The sequence below is a fragment of the Myotis yumanensis genome, unplaced genomic scaffold, assembly GCF_028538775.1.
Source record: "Myotis yumanensis isolate MYYU_CA2020_CCGP unplaced genomic scaffold, mMyoYum1.0.hap1 SCAF_2, whole genome shotgun sequence".
NCBI classification, from domain to species: Eukaryota; Metazoa; Chordata; class Mammalia; order Chiroptera; family Vespertilionidae; genus Myotis; species Myotis yumanensis.
This window is the reverse complement of record NW_027223753.1, coordinates 26021161-26044286: the sequence shown is the minus strand read 5'-3', so window position 1 is coordinate 26044286 and position 23126 is coordinate 26021161. Positions and strand designations below refer to the sequence as shown.

The window sequence follows — 23126 nt, the reverse complement described above, 5'->3', positions numbered from 1 at the left end:
AACTTTCAATATTTGAAATCAATGAAGCAGAAGAATTTTAGATGATCAATAACAACAACACCCCACCCTTGCTTTGTCTATTTTTACCATCCCCAAAGAAATCTCATGAAATGAATTTCATTTGATAAAATGAAAAGAGCAAATTATTCTTTCTAAGATGACACAGAATCCCAGGAATTTGATCATATAAATTCTAGAAATATTTTTAAAGTTATAGCTATATAATCAAACCTTGGGAACTATTTAGGCAATCTGGTTTTATGAAAGCTTCTGCTCGAATGGAAACTGGGTGAGATACATTACCAAAGGATGTAAAACCTGAATTGGAATTGAGATAACCCGACTACACTCTGGATCATCGTCTAGAATTACTGATTCAGTTTAAGTGCAAGTATTCCCAGGGACTTGTCAGAAAATAGATTTAGTTCTAAGCAACAAGTATGCACTTGTACATAAAGTCGAAATGGTAGGAATAAAAAAGCAAAGAAATGAAGAGAAACATGAATCAAAATTATAAAATAACTGGCAACATAAACAATAAGAATGGAAAACATGAATACCAGATGGTCAGCATGCTGTTTCTGCAGGACATCCTGTCTGTAATCCTTTACGAACACTGAACTGAGCTTGTCCTCAACCTCAGCCAGCCAGTTGAGCACCTCTACCTCATCCTCCCCGAACAGTCTAGCGTTAAACAGTGCTTGTTCAAGCAGGGCTGCTTTCCGACAGCACCGGTCTTGAATCTCACTGTACCGGGCCTGCAATGAGTCTAGCTTTTCTGAGAGCACACCCTGTTCTGCAGAACATGTCAGGGAGGAGAGGGACTGCCCGATTTTGACTGCCTGGTGCACATCTGTTGCATGGCTTTCTATTTCCTCCTCCAGAGCCTGGAAATCCAAATGGAAAAAATGAATAACACAAACAAAATAAATAAAAAGTAAACATGAAATAATGACCAAGTGATGCAATAAATTAACAATACAAAAAGTTTACCTACTGAAGGGCAAAAATAACACAATAAACTGTTTTTGTTTTTTTAAATGATGGTAGCGTATTACTATCTATCAAGGATGTGACTACTCCAATTAATAATCTGACCATGTTTTAAACTTTAACCCTGGCCCGCCCCTCCACCCCCCCCCCCGCCCCGCAAAAAAACACATCTTGGTAGCATGTTGCAGGCAGTTTTCTAATTCCAGTTTTTTGTTTTCATTTACCATAACTACTTCCTACCTTGTGCCGAATGATCTGCTGCTGTATTTTGGCAGTCTGCGTGCCAACAGGTTCTGAGTTAGCAAGCTTTTTCTCTGTGACAGATAAGAAGTCAGAAATAGGCTCAGCTGTCTCATGAAACTGTTTGGCCAGAACCAGGATATCTTCCAGCTGTTTATGCCTACACAAAGATACAGAAGAAGCTGCTAAGGCAAAAAGTCACATTAAGATGGATAACAGTACTATAGTCAATAAAAGACCAATCTTTACTAGGTACATTTAAATATCAACAGTAAACAGAACACACATACACAGCACTTTGCTGTTTTACAGGTTTTCATAAGCATTACCTTTATTTTGATTCCGCCATAACCTAGCAGTACAGGCAGAATAATTATCCCACCATTCCAAAAGAGAGAATCAATCCTGAAAGCCTACAGAGATTCCTCCCAGGCACCCAGTGGGTAGAAACAGTACCATGAGAATGAGAATCAGACCTTCTAACGCTCTTTCTCCTATGCAATGTAGCTCATGCATCATCTGAACATGAGATTAAAATAAAGTTTACCCATAAGGGTGTCTCCAGCACAGAAGTCCTCCCACTGCAGACACAGCTGATTCTCACAACCAATTGGCCTGGAGGTCAATTCCTCCCAGTGATAACTACAACAATCAAGGCTTAACTACAACAAGACTATACACAAAGCCCACAAGGGGGTGCACCAAGAGTGTCTACCTCAGGTAATTGGGACACTTAGCACAGAAAGTCACTCTATTGACACAGGGAAGCATAAAAAATGCCGAGACAAAGAAATAGGACACAAATGACAGAAATGGAGGAAAGCAAACTGCTGGATATAGAGTTCAAAACCACACTTTTAAGGTCTTTAAAGAACTGTCTAGAAGCCGCCGATAAATTTAGTAAGGCCCTCAAAAAGAATGGTGAGACCGCCGATAAATGTAGTGAGATCCTCAAGAAAACTAATGAGACCCTCGATGTTGTGATAAAGCATACACTGACTGAAATAAAGAATATTATACAGACTCCCAACAGCGGACCAGAGGATCGCAAGAATCAAGTCAAAGATTTGAAATACAAAGAAGCAAAAAACACCCAACTGGAAAAGCAAAATGAAAAAAGAATCCAAAAATACGAAGATAGTGTAAGGAGCCTCTGGGACAGCTTCAAGTGTACCAACATCCGAAATTATAGGGGTGCCAGAAGAAGAGAGAGCAAGATATTGAAAACCTATTTGAAGAAATAGTGACAGAAAACTTCCCCTACCTGGTGAAAGAAATAGACTTCCAAGTCCAGGAAGCGCATAGAACCCCAAACAAAAGGAATCCAAAGAGGACCACACCAAGACACATCATAATTAAAATGCCAAGAGCAAAAGACAAAGAGAGTATCCTACAAGGGAGTACCCATATGACTGTCAGCTGATTTCTCAACAGAAACTTTGCAGACCAGAAGGGAGTGGCAAGAAATATTCAAAGTGATGAATAGCAAGAACCTACAACCAAGATTACTTTATCCAGCAAAGCTATCATTCAGAATTGAAGGTCAGATAAAGAGCTTCACAGATAAGAAAAAGCTAAAGGAGTTCATCACCACCAAACCAGTATTATATGAAATGCTGAAAGGTATCCTTTAAGAAGAGGAAGAAGAAAAAGGTAAAGATACAAATTATGAACAATAAATACACATCTATCAACAAGTGAATCTAAAAATTAAGTGAATAAATAATCTGATGAACAGTATGAACTGGTGATTATAATAGAATCAGGGACATAGAAAGGGAATGGACTGACTATTCTTGGTGGGGGAAAGGGGTGTGGGGGGTGTGGGAAGAGATTGGACAATAATCGTGCACCTATGGATGAGGACAGTGGGTGGGGAGTGAGGGCGGAGGGTGGGGTGGGAACTGGGTGGAGGGGAGTTATGGTGGGGAAAAAAGAGGAACCAATGTAATAATCTGAACAATAAAGATTTAATTAAAAAATAAAATAAAATAAAGTTTAAACAAGTCGAAAAATCACCAGTCCTCATTTTTCCCTCTGTCACTACTACCTTCACTTATGAGCGAAGAGAAGAGAGCATCTGAAATTCGAAGGCAGACTATGAACTAGAACTCCCTTCCTGCCTCCCTAATCCAGTGAGGCTTCTAGTAACTTCAAGCCCCAGAACATAACTTTGAATCCAGATTTAAGAAAAAAACCAAAAAACCCAGACTAGCTAAATGTGCCAACACAAATGGCAGAACTATGGACTTTATATAGCTCACTTGGAATCTTAAATTTTATTTTATATAACATCCATACTTAGCTTGGATTTCAAGTTTCCTATAGATTAAAAACAGATTACAAAGGGAAGAGGAAGCCTGAATATTGGAGGCAGTCTATTAAGGAGAACAACCACAGAACTCTATTAGCATACAGATCAATAATAAAGGCATAGTGATGACTCTGAATCATTAAGAACAGATAAATGCTACGTCACATTTGAAAAGGCCCAGGAGCATAGGATGCACTTTAGCTCAGCAAACCTTTATTGAGCAGTTACTTTGTGCCAGGTCTTTGGACAAACTTTGTGTGCGCGCGTGTGTGTGTGTGTGTGTGTTTAAATTGATTTTTAGAGAGAGAAAGGTAAACATTGATTTGTTGTTCCACTATTTATGTATTCATTGGTTGATTCTTGTATGTGCCCTGACTGGAGATCAAACCCGCAACCTTGGTGTATCGGGATGATGCTCTCACCAACTGAGCTACCCGGCAAGAGCCTGGACAAACTTATTTTAATAAGAAATGGTTTAAATATAAATAGTTGCCATTTTAATTATCTGGATATTCAATTATGTTTGAATATAAAGGAAAATGTATTTTTAGATGCCATTTTTAAGTGTTAATATAAAGTATAGATTTCCTTTCTTATTTATGCCAGCCTTCAAAATATATCTTTAATATAACTAAACATTATTTTAAAGATTGATATCAAACTAGAATTGCAAATAATTTCTATGTCTTTCTGACTCATCTCTAATTTTGATTCTGAAAGTTTGAAGAACTCAATGTACACAAGACTTAGAGTAGCAAAGAGAATAGCTAAAATAATTTAGAGGCATTAAAAATCATCCAGTATTAAAAATTGAAATAAAAGTCTTTTAACAAATGAAGCTGCTTTTGGCATTTTTCTTTAAAATAATGGCCTAGAAACTGTGCTAGGCTTGGAGGATAAAACTGGGTGGGGTAGAAGATGAGTCATAAAAAGATACATTAGAAACAAATCATCACTTTAGTGAACTTACGGACTTGGGAGATAAGCACTATATAAAGTAAAGACCATAATAGTACAGGCACTGATAAAGAGTTATGACAGTTAGGAGGAAGGTGAGGTTATTCATGCTTGAGGAATAAGGAAAAGCTTTACAGAAGGGAAGATGGCCAAAAGTATTTCATGGAAGATGCAGAACCACCAGCCAAGACAGAATGAGGAAACTGACAGAAGATACTGGAGAACAAAATAGGATTTTCTTTACCTACAATATAAGGACTGAGAAGAATAGTGAAAACTAAGAAAGGTAGGTTAAGGCCAAATAGTAGAAAGCTTTGAACGTTGGGTTAAATAGTTTAGATTTTATTTATAGGCAACAGGGAGTCATTAAATGTCTTTGAGCATGCACAGAGGCAAAGGCCTGAGGGTAAGTGACAGTAGAGTGATGAGTGATTAGTTTGGAAGCTACCTCAGACCATGTGAACTAGCACAAGTGAAAACGCATTAAGTCATGAACTGAGGTATGTGACTGGGGAGACACTGTAGAAATAAAATGAATAGAATTTAGCATCCTGGTAGGTGTGAGACACAAAGTTGGGGCAGGTGAGAAGGGTAACAATTGGGTGGGGTTTTAAGCCTAGGTAACTGGAAGATTAATGGCAATATTGGTGAAAATGTACAGAGAGAGAAGAAAAGCAGTGCAGTCTGAAAGTAAAAATAAGTATCTGAGTTGCAAAACTCAGATAAGAAATAAGTCAGCCAGCCCTTGCCGGGTAACTCAGTTGATTGGAGCATTGTCCCCATGCACCAAGGCTGTGGGTTCAATTCCCGGTCAGGGCACATACAAGAGGCAACCAATGAATGCATAAATAAGTGGAACAATAGGCTGGTATTTCTCTCTTGTTCTCACTCTCCCCCTTCCTCTCTCTCAAATCAATAAATAAAAACTTAAGAGAAAGAAAGAAGCAAGCCAAAAGCAGGTAGAAGAGACTGAAGAGGAAGTTACTTGAAGATTGCCACTGGCTATCTAGACAACTGAAAGGTTACAATAATAAATGATCAATTCTATTACTCTCATAATGATTTCTGATTAGCTAGCGTTTATTTTTAAAACTGGGAACTGTATATGCTAAAAGTAAAGACATCCATATGACTTAAGCTCAAGTGACACTGGGGAACTAAGAGCTGTGGAAAGAGAAAGCACTACTGTGGAGGCCTGTCTTTTGGCCATTTACTGAAGTAAAGTTCATGCATTTCTTGAATGCACACATTTAACAGAACCACAGACCTGCTCCTTGATGCGAATACATCTAGTATTAGAATAAGCTGACAGAAAAGAAATAGTATAAATTTTAATTCCAAGTATCAAAAACATCTACACTAATAAAAGAGAAACATGGTAATTAGCGTACGACCGCTACTTTTTTCATTGGCTAATCAGTGAGTATATGCAAATTAACTGTCAGCCAAGATGGCGGCCGGCAGCCAGGCACTGAAGCGAGCATGAGGCTTGCTTGTTGCAGTGAAGGAGGACTCCAACGTTCCCCACCTCACTTGCCGGCCTCTCAGTTGCAACTCTAAGCAACTATGTACTATGTTGCAAATAAGAAGGTAAACAAAACACCAGAAACCAGCCGGACTGAAACCCAGCCGGACTGAAACTTTGTATTGATGTTTTCAGCAGCGAGGCCTCAGAGCTAAAGCTGGCCCAGAATAAAAAAAAAAAAAAAAAGAAAACAAGGAGCGGTTGGGAGCTCCAGTCACTCGCCACCCGGAAAACAGCCCTCAGCCCCTCAGCCAGACTGGCCAGGCACCCCAGTGGGGACCCCAACCCTGATCAGGACACCCTTCAGGGCAAACCAGCCGGCCCCCACCCGTGCACCAGGCCTCTATCCTATATAGTAAAAGGGTAATATGCCTCCCGGCACCGGGATCAGCGGAGCAGCGAGGCTCCCGGCACCGGGATCAGCGTGACAGGGGGCAGCGCCCAAAACCCCTGATTGCCCTGCGGCTCTGTGTGTGACAGGGGGCGGGGCCACAACCTCCCTATCTGCCCTGCTCTGTTCGTGACAGGGGAAGGCACCCCAACCCCCTGATCACCCCTGCTCTGTGCCTGATGGGGGGAGCTCCCCAATCCCGATTGCCCTGCGGCTCTGTGTGTGACAGGGTGTGGCACCCCAACCCCCCCGCCCCCCACGGCCCTGCTCTGTGTGTGACAGGGTAGAACCATAACCTCTCCATCAGCCCTGCCCTGAGTGTGACAGTGGTGGTGCCCCAACCCCTGATCGGCCCTGCTCTGTGGGTGATAGAGGGTGGCGCCCCAACCCCCCTCCACGGGCCTTGCTCTGTGTGTGACAGGGTAGAGCCATAACCTCCCCATTGGTCCTGCCCTGAGTGTGACAGGGTGCAGCGCCCCAACCCCCTGATCCGCCCTGCTCTGTGTGTGACAGGGGGGAGCTCCCCAACCCCCTGATCGGCCCTGCTCTGTGGGTGACAGAGGGTGGCGCCGCAACCTCCCCATCGACCCTGCCTTGAGTGTGACAGGGGGCAGTGCCCCAACCCCCCAATCGGCCCTACCCTGAGCGTGACTGAGGGTGGCATCGCAACCACTCGATCCGCCCTACTCTGTGCATGACGGGGCGGCACCCCAACTCCCCAATCGGCCCTGCTCTGAGCCTGACCAGGGGCTGCACTTAGGGATTGGGCCTGCCCTCTGCCACCTGGGAGCAGGCCTAAGCCAGCAGGTCGTTATCTCCCGAGGGGTCCCAGACTGTGAGAGGGCACAGGCCGGGCTGGGAGACCCCCCTTCCCCCCGCCCCCCGAGTGCACAAATTTTTGTGCACCGGGCCTCTAGTTATTTATAAATATGAAGGGAAAAGATCTGTTTCAAACACTCAGAAAATAAGTGGCTGGGTTGTAGGAGTCTGCGTCTTGTCGTTTGGAACCACGACTATCTGCAGCAGAATAAGACAGAGCAATGAATCTTCCAGTTCTGAGAAATGTATGCAGGAGTTAAGGCTCATTTCTGAGTTTTTTTATTATGAGCATCACCTCTAAGAATATATCCCTTTTCAAGATAGAAGCCGTTCCACACCTTCCAAAGCACTGCATGAAGCATCCAGGAGCTTTAAGAGCACCTCAGTGATAGCAAGTAAATAACAGGACACAACAAACCTCCTCTGACCCAGTCTCAAAATCACCCTGGCGTTACCTGGCTGCTGCCTTGCTGAGCAGTCCAGTCCATCTACGTTCCAGATTCTCCAACTGTCCAGTGATTTTCTCTCTGTCAGCCAGCTCAGCTGACTGGGCGATTCTGCCTCCTTCTGCTTGAAGCATGTCTACTGTGGCCTTTCGATCATCTAGGAGTCGCTGGAGCAACTATTTTAAACATGTTTAAAGAGAATGAAAAGTGATAACATGGGGTCACTTTAAGAATAAACAAACAAATAAAAAATCCCAAATCCCAACCCCATTAAATCCTAAGCTTACTTGAATAACAGGTTTTTTTTCCACCTTGAGGCAAAAACATAAAGATATACAGAATAGTTCCTACTATCCATATGAACTTTTCATATACTTAACCATACCAGACCTGAGGCCCTGAACCTAACTGTCCCCTATACCTGGGCTCCTGAGCATTAAAGAGAAAAAACCAACATGATATAGAAAAGTGTTAGTTACATGCAAACAAGTGGTTAGAATAAGATGGAACTTGGAGACATTGTAGAAAATAGGTCTAGGCAAAGTACCGAAAATTAGGTACAGCGGAATAGCGGCAAATTTGGAAATTACTGAAAAATCGGTACAGCGGTCTGGTAGGGTTAAGTTTTTAAATAGAGCAATGAACTGCCATTATGTGATTAAGAGGAAACTTACTTTGAACTAGGAGAAAAATACACTGAAATTAAAATTAAGCAAAAAAAACCCCATATCTAGATTAAACATTATACATGATATATCCATTATTTAGAATATCGCTGACTCTGAAAACATCAAAAACATTTTTAATATAAAGGTATGACTGAAATGTTGAAATAGGATACATGGATATGTAAAACTAGAGGCCCAGTGCATGAAAATTCATGCACTGGAGAGGGGGGTCCCTCAGCCTGGCCAGCCCTCTCTCACAGTCCGGGAGCCCTCAGGGGCGGGAGGTGACCCGGTGATCAGGGGAAGGCGATGCCCCCATCACCCCTCTGCTGCTGCCACTGCCGGCAGCGCAAGCCTCTGCCGGCCCTGGTTGCCTGCGCCTCGGACCCGCCCTGGGCAGCTGCGGGGCTGAGGGCAGGTCTGGCCGCACCACGAGCCTGCCACCCCTGGCGGGGCTGAAAGGACTAGGGGACTGGGTGCCACCATCTTTTGTGACAGTCCATTTGCATAATCTGTCTTTATTAGATAGGATTATTCAGTCTAATACATGCCACAATAAGCTAGTACATTAAGGTAAGATGATAAAAATAAATTCCTACTTTCTTTTTAGGATCACACAAAGTATGTGAGGATTTTACTAAACTCCCTCCCATGCTCCTTAAACTATAAGCAAATGTGTTGTCTGCCATTCTCTGTGGCTGTTACAATTCACTGTCTCAACATTCTCACTTACCTTCTGTTCTTGGATCTGTGCTTTCACCACTTTATACTCAGCAGATGGAGGTTTCTGATTGGCTATGAGCTCCTCAGTGTCTGCCAACCAGCTGAGCAATGGCTCCAAGGCATCTTGAAATTTCCCACAATGCAACAAAGCCTCCTGTAGTTGTGCAATTCTTTGTGCAACCTGTATCACAGACATGGAGGCTCATTATAAGAAGGGAGCTTTTTAACGGTTTGAGTCCCAAGCAGCGAGATTGCGCTGCTGAGATTTTATGTCGAAAGAAAACATACGATTCGTTTGAGTCCCAGGGGGTATTGAAAAAACACTGTCGAAGAATCCCAAACAGCGCAACCTCGCTTTCTCTAAATGAGTACGAAAAGACCCAAACAGCGTGATAGCACTTGTTTTATTTTATGTCGAGAAATACCAAGCAGCGCGATCGAGATGCTTGGGACTCAAACGGTTAAATTACTACTGACCCCTTCACGTAACTACAGATTGCAACTGCTAAATTTTTATTTATGTTCAGGGAAACCTTATATTTAGATGTCCCTTTTCTTTGTCCTCCATTCCCAGTGTACTTGTTACTTCCTGCCCTCCCCCTACCACTTACCTTTTTATTCAGTGTGTTCCATCGAGCATTGATCTCTTCCATGTCATGTTCCAAACCCTGCACATCACAGTTTTTTCCAGCACTCTGAATCAATCCCTGGCCAAGTCCATTCACCTGCTGTAATTTCATCTGAAGAGGATCCACCTGTTCTTTCTGAAACATCTAGATAATTATAAGCCAAAGAAGATTTAATCTCAAGGCAAACAGACCCTCTATACTACAGCGACAGGTTATTTTGGGGAAATATATGATTTAACAAAGGAGGGCAAGAATAAAAAGTGAAAACAAGCCATTTTTATAAGAAACTATTAAACACGTGGTTTCATATTTCTTTTCTCTCTTTCAGAAGGAGATGACATGAAATGTCATAATGATGACAGAAATCACTGATAGGCTGCCCCCTGCATGTCCTCTACCAGGGATTGAGTCTGAAACCCCGGCCATATGCCCTGTCTAGGAATTGAACTTGGACCTCCTGGTTCATGGGTCGATGCTCAACCACTGAGCCACACCTGCCGGGTGTAGTTTCATATTTCAGTATGACCGTCTATGGACAAGTAATTACAGAGCTATCGCACTACTTAGGTCTTTAACCCAATGGAGACTCATGGTTTTTTTTCCCCCTCTTTAATCTGTTTGCTTAATTTTTAAAGTAAAAATCAATAGAGAAGAGAGAAGCATCAGCCTGAAGAAATAAGTAAATGTGATGTATATATATCAATCCGAAAAGGAAGAATGATACCAAATGACTACTATTTAGATTAAAAATACCTTGGGGAAAAGCTTTAAGTGACCACTGATATATGCAATGCTCTTCTCTGACTAGGACTAATAACTCAATTAGCCAAAACATATTAACAGTATGAAAAATGCCAACCTCTTAGCTTAATCCCCCTGTGGCCATTTAACTCCATTTTGTTCCAGGGCCACAGACCACACACAGACAATAATCTTGAAACAGTATTTCTCTAATTACAAAGGGAAACGGGCCAATCCTGGGAAATGTCCTTAACAACTTCAGATACATAACTCTGAGTAAGATGCAGATATAAATAAAATATTTTTAAAATGACACTATATATCCATGTTACCACAAAACAACAGCATTTTAAAACAATGTGAACAAGTGTAAGAGGCAATGTGCATGTTTCTACTGCAGTTACACTCCATTATGACTTAGAGGTTTCTAAAGGAACCAAGGAGGAGAGAATAATACTTTTGCCACTTTAAGGAAAATAATGAAATAAATATTTGTCCCTAAGATCAGATTTCTTTCACTCATCAGAGGATAAAAATCAGCCATATTTCACCAATCTGGATATCTTCCCACTCTTTTTTCTTCCACAAAAAGTTCCTTCAGTTTCAGTAAGACAGGTGAGTCAATTAAGACTGAAGGATGACAGAAAATAGAAGAGAACAAAATAAATGTGAAAAAGAATTCCTTCACCTTGGATAAGACTAATTTTGGTTTATATGAGACCACAGATCACACTAAGATTAGGAAAGTGATTCTAGAAAGAATGGTCTATGGCTGGATAAGTGAGTCACCAGGGAGGGAAAGCCCCAGGGGACACTAAAAAGGAAGGTTACAAAGGAAATTACCAGTGGGCTTCATTTTATACTATAATTTGATTACACCATATTTTGTTAGGCAACACTACAAGGCAGCTCAGCTAAAAATGACTATCTCCCCACAACAACACGGTTCCCAGAAAAAGCAAGTGCCATGATTCCATTTTGTATTAAAGATGTTTTCACTGAAGAAAAGTCAGAGCAGAGGGGAAAAAGACAAAACAAAACTTCCATGTTTTAATTGCTTGGGTGCAAGAAAATGGTGGTGGTGGGGTTGGGGTTGGAAAAGCAACGAAAGCAGACAGCCAAAGATACAGAGGAAGAATGTCCAGTCCACTGAACAATCAAATCTTGTCTCACACTATGAGTGACATTTATATTCTTTTTGCGCGGTCTTAATATGGTAGCCAGCAACTCCATGTGGCTATTTAACTAACAATCCGGCCCCTGAGTCACACTAACCACATTGCATGTGATCAATGGCCACATGTGGCTAGTGCCTACTATACTTAAGCACAGATAGAGAAGAGATCCACTTTGGCAAGAAATTCTATTGGATAATGAGGTGGATGGCACAGAAAAGTAAGTATCTTAATCTCTTTTATATAACAGCTAATTCTGTTATTGAAATTTGAATTTACTTTGTGTATGAATATTTCCTATAGAAGCATTAGATTTCTTCCTCTGTTTCCTACCTCCTTTCTATGGACTGTGTTGACAGATACGGGTATTTTTCTCATCTTTTTTCAGAAAGTTAAAAATATATGAAAGCACTTCTAAGTAAATGCTACCTAAATATTTATTTTGAATACAAGTGAACAGAATAATTAAAGAAAGTAAATTTGAAAAACACTTGCTCCCTTCTCTCAACTCTCAAATAAAGCTGTTTTGCAAACTCAGTGCTTTTAGACACATTAAAATTCCTACTCCTTAGTATTTCAATAGGACTGTGCCATATTATTAACTAACCAGAGCTGGCAGACATTTCCCACAGCAGAATACTAGTAAAAATTATTGCACGATGTACGTAAGATACAACAGAGACATTAAACAGAAAATTTCCCAAAGAATGTCTTAAAACACCTTTATCTTTGGTAATACCATATTCTCTCAGTTTTCATCCTAACTGATCGTTTTTGATGTCCTTTGCTCTCTTCCTCTTTCTCTTCTACACCTCCAAATGTTAGTGTCTGGGTGGGGATAAGGGAAGAATGTCAGTCCTGGGCCCTCTTCTCATTCTATACTCTCGTCTAGGCAATTCTATCCACTCCTATGACTTTAAATGTTAATCGTGATAAATGCTTATGATTTCAAAAATGTATATCCAACTACTTTCTTAACATTGCCATGCAAATGACTCACAGGCATCTTGAACCTAACCATTCCAAAACTGAACAGTACTTCCTACTCCGCCCCCCCCCCCCCCCCCCCCGCAAACCTGTTCTTCCCTAAATCAACAATATACTACTGTCCCCATCCACTCAGTCGCACAAACCAGAACCTAGAAGCCATCCTTAATATCTCCTCTCCCTCCCTCTTATAATAGAGGCCACTGTCAGGTCTTGTTGATTCTACCTCTAAAATATATCTTGAATCCATCCAACTGTCTTCAAATCTACTTACATCTCTCTAGTCCAAGCAACCTGGATAATTGCAGTAGCCTAGCAGGCCTCTCTACTGTCCTTGATTTCTTAAATCCATTCTACACAGTAGCCAGTGTGATTAAAAGAAAAAATGTTTTTATTGGTTTTAGAGAGAGGAAGGGAGAGGGAGAGCTAGAAACATCAATGATGAGAGAGAATCATTGATCAGCTGCCTCCTTCATGCCCCCCTCTGGGGATCAAGCCAGCAACCCAGGCATGAGCCCTTGCCCGCATTCGAACCTGGGACTCTTTAGTCCGCAGGTCAACGCTCCATTCATTGAGCCAAACTGGCTAGGGCTAAAAAGTATGATACTTTTGAGGATGTCTTTCTCAGTCACTGCATCCCCTCTTTAGATTCACTTCAAGGCACTCTTTCAGAACCCTTAGTCGCTGTGGCCTGGCCCCTTGGTCTTTGAGTTCTAACATGCCAAGTTCTTCCCAGCTTCCATTTCCTTTGTCTGGGATGTTCTTCCCTCTGATTCTTTGTTAAGTAACTTCTATTTATCCTTTAGGTTTAGTTTTAAAATCCTTTCCCTGACACCACAATTGAAATTCAATATCTCTCTTATTCCTTATTCAATGAATAAATGAATCATTGTATAGAAATAGTATTAGGGAAAGCAAACAAATCCATGAAGGTTCTGCTTATCGGTTAAGCATTCAAACACTGAACGGAGATTCTGGGGCTCTCCAATTTTTGCTTAAAGACTTTTGGGGCAAGTTTTAATTTTATAGAACCCCTATTTTATACAAAAGGTTTATTTCTTCCCCAGTGGTTGGAAATAAGACTAAGGAAGTCTATAAATGAGAAGAGCATTTAAGTAACTACACATTGCTCTCAGTGGGCCTAGATCCAACTATAGAAATAGCAAACAAATTCTGACATTTTGCTTCTTTACCAAATTCTCATTATTGCTATTAAAAAGCTTACATCTACTTAAACCATGTATACACGCATACATTTGTACATACATACACAGAGGATCTAAAGCAGGTCACTGTAGATCACATTCTGAATACAATCACTTGTCGAGTTCTAAGTGTTTATGTAAAAAATGATAGGTTCAATTTCCTCTAGAAACCCTGTTGGAAGAAAAGAAATCCATACAGTTTTCATCTTGGAAAAACTTTTTAAAAATCAATTTAGCAAGATTTGTATACTCGATAGTGACATTTATTTTGTTTCAATAAATACTTTCAAAATAGCCTCTCTACATTCTTATTGGTTAATAGTCCTGGCTATGGCTATGGAGCAGATTTCTCCTTTTGCACAAAGATGTAGGCATCTTGCTTCCAGATATTCCATAAAGTAACCATACTTCAAAGGTGATGAACTACCTTGCAGCTGGGCTATTATTTCCTTCTCCTGTCATTTATGACAGGAACATGTCATGAAATGACTAACTTACTGTAGCTAGAAGGATCTTTAAGAGATTATGTAGCTCCATCTACTCATTTTGTAGATGGGGAAACAGAGATCCCAGAGACTGATATTAAGGATTTCCCTGAATTTTTTCTTTTATGCAGATTTGATTGGCTCCTTATAAATTTAGTTTCTGTATTTCACTGACTACTGCTGTAGGCTTTACACTAGAAATATTCTGTATAACTAATAATGCCAGTCAGTGACTTTGGATAGGACACTGGGATCTTGGTGTTAATCCCAAATTCACTAAAACTCAGAAAACCGAATCAAACCCATCTATCTAAAAGGTGATGCATTCTAATTTGATAGAATGATACATTACAAAATAATTGGTGAAGCCCAAGATGGTACCACCAGGAGGGATCTGTGGCAAAATTGGCAGCTTATGGATCACCGTCAAAATGATTTTTTGTTGCTGGTAGCTGCATGTTTAAATGAACTGTAGCCAGCTAAGGCTGACCTGAAAGGCTCTACAATGGAGTGAATGAGCGAACAACCCTTCTTTCTTTTTCCCCATTTTTTATTTCTTGATTTGAGAGAGAGAGAGAGGGAGGGGGAGAGATGGAGATAGACAGACAGACAGAAAGAAACATCGATTTGTTGTACCACTTATTTATGCATTCATTGGTTGATTCTTGAATGTGCCCTGACCAAGGATTAAACCCGCAACTCTGGCATATAGCAACAACGCTCTAACCTACTGAACTACCCACCAGGGCAGAACCCATCTTTCTTGTAGTATCCATGGAGATTAATACTCATTCAGTCAGTCAATCAACAGTGAATGCCTACTACAAGGAAGGTACTATTTGGGTCCTGAGGATAGTGTAAAACCAAAACCACCTCCACACTCAGAAACCCCTGGCTATATTAGATTATATTAAACGTTTCATTAAAAATATATATATATTTTATTGATTTTCTACAGAGAGGAAGGGAGAGGAATAGAGAGTTAGAAACATCGATGAGTGAGAAAAATCTATCAGCTGCCTCCTGCACACCCCCTACGGGGGATGTGCCCGAAACCAAGGTACATGCCCTTGACCGGAATCGAACCTGGGACCCTTGAGTCTGCAGGCCAACTCTCTATCCACTGAGCCAAACCGGTTATGGCTCATTTTTTTTTTTTTAATTAATCTTCACCTGAGGATTTATTGGTTGTCTCCTGTATGGGATGCAATCCACAACCTAGGTATATGCCCTGATTCAGAATCGAACCTGCAACTTCTTGGTGTACAGGACAATGCTCCAACCAACTGAGCCAGCTGGCCAGGACTAAACTTTTAACTCCTTCACTCCACTGCTTACCACTGATCAAACGACACCAGGGCAGTGAACTCTAGAATTTGCAGATCTCAAATTCCTTTGACTTAGGAGTGCTCAAAGATGTGAACACTGGTTCCCAACAGCTTCCTAACATAGTCTGTTCTCTAACATTAAGAATTTAAAAATCTTTAAGGGAGACCCAGGAGAACATTTAGCCCAACTCCCTTTTTTAGAGATTAAGAAACAAGAGGTACAGAAAAGGAAAGTGACTTGCTTCAGGACACAAAGTTTGACAAGATGACTGAAATACCTCTCTTTTTCATAAACATTATGACTTATTTTGGTTTTAATAAACAGCTTTTATATTAAAAAACCATAATTTGCACATCTGTATATTGCTTTAACCCAACATGCTTTGGTGAATTCTTTCAACTAACCAACATATCTCTTTGAAAGGGAAAGGGGGAGGATATTCACAGTGATTGAAATCTAATACACTTGATGATTTCAATGGGTTATGGCATTTCATCCTCACAAAATTCACAGGGTTCTGCCTTAACAAATGACGAAACTGGAGACTCAGGCCATCTAACCAATTTTCCCAAAGTGGTTAAGAAGTATCCCAGGTCTCATTCCAAAACCTATATCCTAGCCTCTACATGACTGCTGGTAATCACTGATCAATTTGATTTAGGCAAAGAACATGCTTATTGTAATTTCAAAAAAAGAGTCACCCATTCCTGCTAATAATCTTTTTTCAAAATGTAAACTAGCAACTGTATACATCCCTGTCTTCCTTAGGCTTTTGTTATTTCTAAATAAAAAAAACAAATTATAGTTTTGCCAAGTTAAAGTAAGACATATTTCCCCCCATAAACTCAATAAAAAGACCAGAAAATACCAGAAGCCCCAAAGAGAACCAAAGAAAGAACTACCTATGCCTTTCTAATCACCACCAATTCAGAGAATTTGCAAATCTCCCTTTACTCTCTAGATTCTCCCCAACAAAATGAGCAACAATTACCTCATTTGAATTTAATCCATCAGCTGTAGCCAGAGGCACTTTCCCATGCAGCACTGTGCCAGTCACCTCTTTTATCCCAAATGCTGGAGAATCAAGATTCTCCTTGATCCACATTTCAGTGGAGGAAGACTCCCCTAGAACAGGAGTTCCTTCTTCTGATATAGGCACTGAATCAGTGTGAACAATATCTCCCAGGATGGGAACACCAGCAGGGAATACTTCCTCCATAGCAGGCTCTGCAGCAGCTCGAGTAGGGGGCTCCTTGGGAGTGGGCACACTATCAACTGTGGGGACAGGTTCCTCTGAGGTGGGCACTGCAGCAGCTGGGGCTGTAGGCTCCTCTGGAGTGGGCACTGCAGCAGCTGGGCCTGCAGGTTCCTCCGGGGTGGGCACTGCAGCAGCTGGGCCTGCAGGTTCCTCTAGAGTGGGCACTGCAGCAGCTGGATCTATAGGCTCCTCCGGGGTGGGCACTGCAGCAGCTGGGTCTGTAGGCTCCTCCGGGGTGGGCACTGCAGCAGCTGGGTCTGTAGGCTCCTCTGGAGTGGGCACTGCAGCAGCTGGGTCTGTAGGCTCCTCTGGGGTGGGCACTGCAGCAGCTGGGTCTGTAGGCTCCTCTAGAGTGGGCACTGCAGCAGCTGGGTCTGTAGGCTCCTCTGGGGTGTGCACTGCAGCAGCTGGGGCTGTAGGCTCCTCTGGAGTGGGCACTGCAGCAGCTGGGTCTGTAGGCTCCTCTGGGGTGGGCACTGCAGCAGCTGGAGAAGTAGGCTCCTCTGGGGTGGGCACTGCAGCAGCTGGGGCTGTAGGCTCCTCTGGGGTGGGCACTGCAGCAGCTGGGGCTGTAGGCTCCTCTGGGGTGGGCACTGCAGCAGCTGGGGCTGTAGGCTCCTCTGGGGTGGGCACTGCAGCAGCTGGGGCTGTAGGATCCTCTGGGGTGAGCACTCTAACAGTTGCAGTATCAGGCTCCTCTGGAGCAGCTGGGGTGACAGAGCCCTCTGGGATGTCCTCCCCTGTGGATGGCACTGCAACAGCTGGGACATATGCCTCAATGGTGACCACGGAAGCAACTGGCATGTCCTCCTCTGGAAAGGGCACTGTGACAGCAGCTACAGCAGTTCCCTCTGGGGTGGGCACTGCAGCATCTAGGGCATCTTCTACAGTGGGCATTACAGCAGTTGGGGCAGGTTTCTCTGGGATGGGTATCCATTCCTCCAAAATTGGTTCAGTATTACTAGCTTTGGTAACTTGTTCCCCCATAAAGATATTTAGCAATGATTCTGAATCTCTCATTTCTGTCTCCCCTCCACTCAGCTTGGGCTTTAGGTCATTCACAGTTCCCTCTCCATCACTGCTATGTCTCTGTCCTCCATCCAGCGGGTGCAGACTCTGAATCTCTGACTCTAGGGACTTTCTCTGGAGATCCTGGAAGACCTGCTCTGGGAAGTCTCTATGAAAATGTGCTAGGGCTTGGTCCTCCAAAAGCTGGGCTTCATAACCCAGCTCTTGTGCCTCGCCATAAACTTTCTCCATGGACAATTCACAAGGGTCCACAGTTCCCAAGGAAGTCAGACTGTTTTCTTGATTAATAGCTCCTTCCTCATTTTCCAAATGAATCTCATCTGTTAGTAAATGTGAACCATATGATAACACCTCTACTTCAGATCCTGAGATAATATCTGTTAGTTCACAGCTAAAAGCAGAACTGAGGGGGGACCTCTCAACACTCCCCTCAATCTGACTGCAGTCTACCTGGAACAAACTGCCGTTTTCTTTGGCTAGCTCAGCTTCACAGGCTGATAGGTTTTCTTCATGAGAAGCTCTGCAATCAGAGCTGGGCAATCCTCCTGGGTCCAGCTTTCCCGGTGACTCCAGGTCAGCTGGGTGTCTGAACTTAAGTTCCCCTGCAGTCTCGGGGCTAAAAGGCACTTTTTCACACTCCGCACTAACAGTGGGAATGTCCCTCACGATATCAAAGTGGGCAGTAAGTTCCACAGCATTAGGCACCTGAGAAGAATCCAGGGCATTAAAATATTCACAATCCAATCCAGTATTATCACCTTTCACCCTTACATTTAAAACGTCTACATGTTCCTCTTCTAAGGCAGCCCCTGGAAAATTACTAATTACAAGTGAATTTTCTGTATCTTGGGATGGGGCCAGCCCTTCAGAAGCTTGGTTCTCCAGCTCAATTAGAGGAGTTATTTCTTCTTCACATAAACATTCTTTTTCAAGTTCAAGAAACATCTGCACTGAATCTGTGTCAGAGAGCTGCTCCGAATTGACAGGACCAACAGTGTATTCTAAATTGGAAACAAGGCCCTCTAGCTCCTGGGCAGTTTCGTTTTTCAGCTCACCTATAGCACTCTCACCTGTGAGAATATAACTGTAATCAAGAGGTGTATCCTCAAGAACAGAAGCCAAGTGGTTCTCAGCTGGCTGTAGGTCTTCAGAGCAACAAATATGACCAAGAGCTAGGTGGTCTAAAGTCTCCAAGACAGCAGCCGAGCAATGGGACCCATCCTCTACCACTGCTACAGTGTTTGCTTGTTCTCTTTCTTCAAAAATATCCACCAGGCTGTTCTTTTTCTCATCTGCCATTAGAAAAGTCTTTCCTCTCTCTGACAGTTTCTCCTCCTCCCACTCCTCCTCAGCCTCCATCATAATCCATCGCTCATCTTCCTCAAACTTTAGTTCAGACTCTGTTTTCTCTCTTAGGCTGGGGGTTATGAGAACATGCAACTCTGAATCCAACAGCTCTTCACTCAGGCAAGGGGAGAGAGGTGGCATTTCCACAGTGCAAGCTGTGTCCCCAAGGGGGTGCTGCTTCTCTCTAAAGCCTCCCTTAGCCAAACTTTTCATGGCTCTGGGCCAGGTTGCACTTGAGAATCTGTGTTCCTGCATTAGATCTGTGTTACCACTTGGTGCTGCAGCTTCTGATTCTAGAGGCTGGGATTCATGGGGAGAGCTCTCACTGTACTGCTGAAATCTGAAGTCTTGGCAGTCTCCACTTACATTTTTCACATCCTGCACTTCTGGAATGCCCATGGATTTGGACACATGTTCCAGAGTTACTGATTCTAACTGAGGTTCCCTGTTGCCCAAATGGCCAGAACTTTCTGTTAATGCAGAACTGGATTCCTTCTTCTCTTGCAAGGAAGGATTTGAAGCACCAGCTTCTGAAACCTCACTGAGAGAAGCTTCCATCCTTTCTGCAAATTCTGGGAAATTGGGTGGCATGAAGGACTTCCATGATCTCCTGTTAACATTGTCTTTGCGTTCTGCATTTGGTCGCCTTCTGGGTGGCACAGGTGCCAACTTCTGCACATCACTGCTTAGTTTCAGTGCATCAAATATTATTCGCTCATCTAGCTTTTTGCCTTCTGGTGCTCTAGACTCAAAAACATTAGATGCTGCTCCTAAGGTACCATTGCTGGATATAGTACTTCCTTCCATCTTTTCCATGGTGCTTTTTGACATCTGATTAAGCTTTGACCCCTGGTCAATCTGTTCATTTATCCTCATTGTGTCATATATAGACCGCTGTGGAACATAGCAATCCTCTATATAGCCATCCTCTTCCTCTCCTTTCCCCAGGCAGGTGGGGTTCCGCCTTAAACAGTCTGGCCTGCTGAGTGGCTTACCCATACTTCTTCAATCAAAACAAACCATCAACCTTTTAAATGTTTTTCATGAGTTCCCCAAAAATGCATTCTGTGTAAATTAAAAATTCCTTTACATGTTCATAATCCCAACCAACCAACTGGATTTACCTTCTAGAAAGGCCTGGAAGTTCCACTTTGAAACCATCCTGGGAGACGCTCTAAGAGGAACAGCTTTTTTTTCACAGGGTAGCAGTCTCATAGTTGCAGATAAGTGGTATAATTTACTCAACAAACAAAATAATTCTTTGTATGGCTTCTTTTTAAAGAGCACGGCTCTTTCTAATTTAAGCAATAAAAAAATCACCTGATATTGACAAGTCTTATTCAATATCTAGTTCCACTCACTTCTCATCCAAGGAGAGTTGGAAGCAGGATTTATACCGATCGTGTCCTTTAACAATGGCACAGCCTCTCTAGTCTTCATGTATAGCCCAAGCTCCTAAGAATTCCTCTCATTTTATCCTCAGTTCCACCCCTGGAGAGTCCAGCTGGTCTGAATTAGCCATTCGTTCTCCCTAGTTCGCGTGTTTGCAATTGAACTGGGCTGGTCGGCGGATATTCCTGCAACTTTAAACACAGGAAGTCCTTCATTCGGGACCAGTCCGGGGCTTCCTGTCTCCCAAACATCATGGCATTGTTGTGGCTCCCAGCACAGCCCGGCGCGGCGGCCGCAGAGCCAGGCGAGGGGGCCCCGGCGGCGCGGGCCTCGGAGCTCGCTCGGCGCGGCCCACTCCCCCGCGCCGTGCCGCGCGCCCGGCGGCCGGGTCGCCTCACCGCAGCTGGCAGGTGGCTCCGGCCTCGCCGGCCTCCGGTCCCGCTCGGGAAGTTAGTTTGTCCCTCCGGCCGCGGAGCCCGCGTGCTGTGGGTGCCGCCTCCCCCGCCGCCAGTCCCCGGCCCGCCGCCGCCGCGCCGCGGGCTGCATGTCAAGCAGCCGCCTCTCCTCGCCGCCGCCGGCCCGCCGGCCCCCGCCCGCAGCTGTCACGGGCCCGGCATGCTAACTTCGCGCCGGAACAAAAGGCTCCGCTCGGGCCGCGCGGGGGCGAGCCCCGCTCCCTGCTCCCTCGCGCCGCTCGCTCGGCGCTCGCTGCCAGTGCCGGGCTGGCGGGCCGCTCCCCGCCCCTTCCGCGCCCGCCCCGCCCGGCAGCCCCCTGGAAGCCCCGCGCGCGAGGCAGAACCCGGAGGAGGAGGTAGAGGCGGGGCCCGGGCGGGGGCCGCGAAGAGAGCGACCGGAGCCGAGAGCGCGGGCGGCCGAGGGGATTGGAGGCCGAGGCGCGGAAGGAGGGGCTTCGGCGCGGGGCGGGGGGGGCGGGAGCCCGGGCGCCAGCCGCTCGCCCAGCGGGCCCACGCCCCCCGCACCCCCGGCCGGAGGGAAAGCCCCGCCCCGAGAGGGCGAGAGGAGGGAGCCGCACCGCGAGCCGCCGCCGAGCCGCGCAAATCCCCTGACAAAGGAAAGCCCCGCCCTCCTCCCCCGGGCCCGGCCCCCGCCGCCCCGCCGCGGCCCCCGCCCCGGGCTCCGAGCCCAGCCCCGGAGCCAGCGAACCCAGAAGGGGCACCCGCCGGCCCAGCCGCCGGCTTTGGCAAGGCCGCTCGGGGCCCATCTGCCAGCAGGTCGCCGGCTGCCGCGGGCCGCCCGCCTCCTATGGCTCCGGCTCTGCCGCCAAGGGCTCCCCGAGCCCCTCCAATGTCACCTTTGGCGCCCCGCCAGGCCCTAGAGCACGCAGCCTTGGACCCGGCACTTCCCGGTGTCCGAAGGCCTGCGGTCAAACTCGGAGACCAAGTTATTGGGGAACTCTGGGCGCCTTCTCTCTCCTCCTCCTCCTCCTCCTCCTCACGTCAGGTCCTGGTCCCTTTCTGCCCACAGAGCTGCGGCGCCAGTGACTCCGTGGCGATGCCAGCAGCAGTGTCCCACGCCAAGCACCTGGGCTCCTTTCCTGCTGCGCACATCCAAGGAAACCCGAGCCTCTGGGCCAGCTGAAGAGCAGGGTCTGTATTTCCAGTTTGATGATAGAAAATGCTATAGAAAGGTGGCCCACAATTCTGTCCACAGCTTTTTGGCTTTTAGAAAAGCTAAGTCACCTGGTGTCAGTTAAACAAAGAAAATACAAAGGGAAACCCAGGAAACTGTCCACCAGAGGCAGCTACATTTCTGAAGGGCAAAGAAAAACCTATTAAAATTTCAGTTGGTCAATAGACAGTCAAACTTACAGAAAAGTTATTTCTATCCTTTACGCAAACAGTAAGTGAGGCCAACAGTTGGTGTTTGGAGATCTGGCAGTGCAACCCTGAGCTGAGCCTTACGTACGTAGGAAGCCAGAGAAGTCCTTGGCAAAAATGAGGTGTGGGCTGAAGCCTGTGCGCAGAATTAAACAAATAGAAGACCTTTCAATGGCAAACTGTTTTTACACTTTCTCACTTTGATCCATTCAGCCCACTCAAATCCGAAACTCTCTCCCCATCTGTAAACTGGAACAGAGGGGCACAGACTAAATTATGTCTTGACTGCCTTTCTAATTTTAATATTCTTTAATTCTAAAACTTTTAAAGGAGCTGCCCCAGAATCCTGAGTCCTCTTGGTCCCCCATTGCAAGACACTAGAAGCCCTGTCTCCTGAGGAACAAACAGCAGAAAGAACCCCCAAAAATGCTTGACCTAGAGAAGGTTCCAGGCAATATGATAAACAAGAAGTATCTATCTGAAGGACTGGAACAAGGGAAGAAGGAAGCTTGTTCTGGATACAGTATCTCCTTCAGCTGACACACGAAGATCCAAGGGCACATTTCAAACAAAGAGCTTTCTCACAGCTATTCAAAGAATAGGGTGTCCCTTAAAGTGGTGAAATTCCTAATTCT

At 44.5% G+C, this 23126-nt stretch overlaps 1 protein-coding gene across 8 annotated transcripts in view; it reads right to left on the bottom strand.

Moving 5' to 3' along the window:
• The window catches only part of MACF1 (microtubule actin crosslinking factor 1), a 342009-nt gene that overhangs the window by 52590 nt on the left and 266293 nt on the right, over window positions 1–23126 (bottom strand). For 5 of the 8 annotated variants that reach the window (XM_070404779.1, XM_070404785.1, XM_070404783.1 and 2 more), the window contains 5 exons: window positions 9688–9849; window positions 9087–9257; window positions 7695–7861; window positions 1234–1393; window positions 561–887 (listed from right to left, as the gene is read on the bottom strand). In XM_070404779.1, the coding sequence (XP_070260880.1) occupies window positions 561–887; window positions 1234–1393; window positions 7695–7861; window positions 9087–9257; window positions 9688–9849 (987 nt within the window). Of the gene's footprint in view, window positions 1–560; window positions 888–1233; window positions 1394–7694; window positions 7862–9086; window positions 9258–9687; window positions 9850–16618; window positions 21225–23126 lie in introns of those variants that run through there. The other 3 variants (XM_070404781.1, XM_070404782.1, XM_070404786.1) reach the window with 2 other exon arrangements.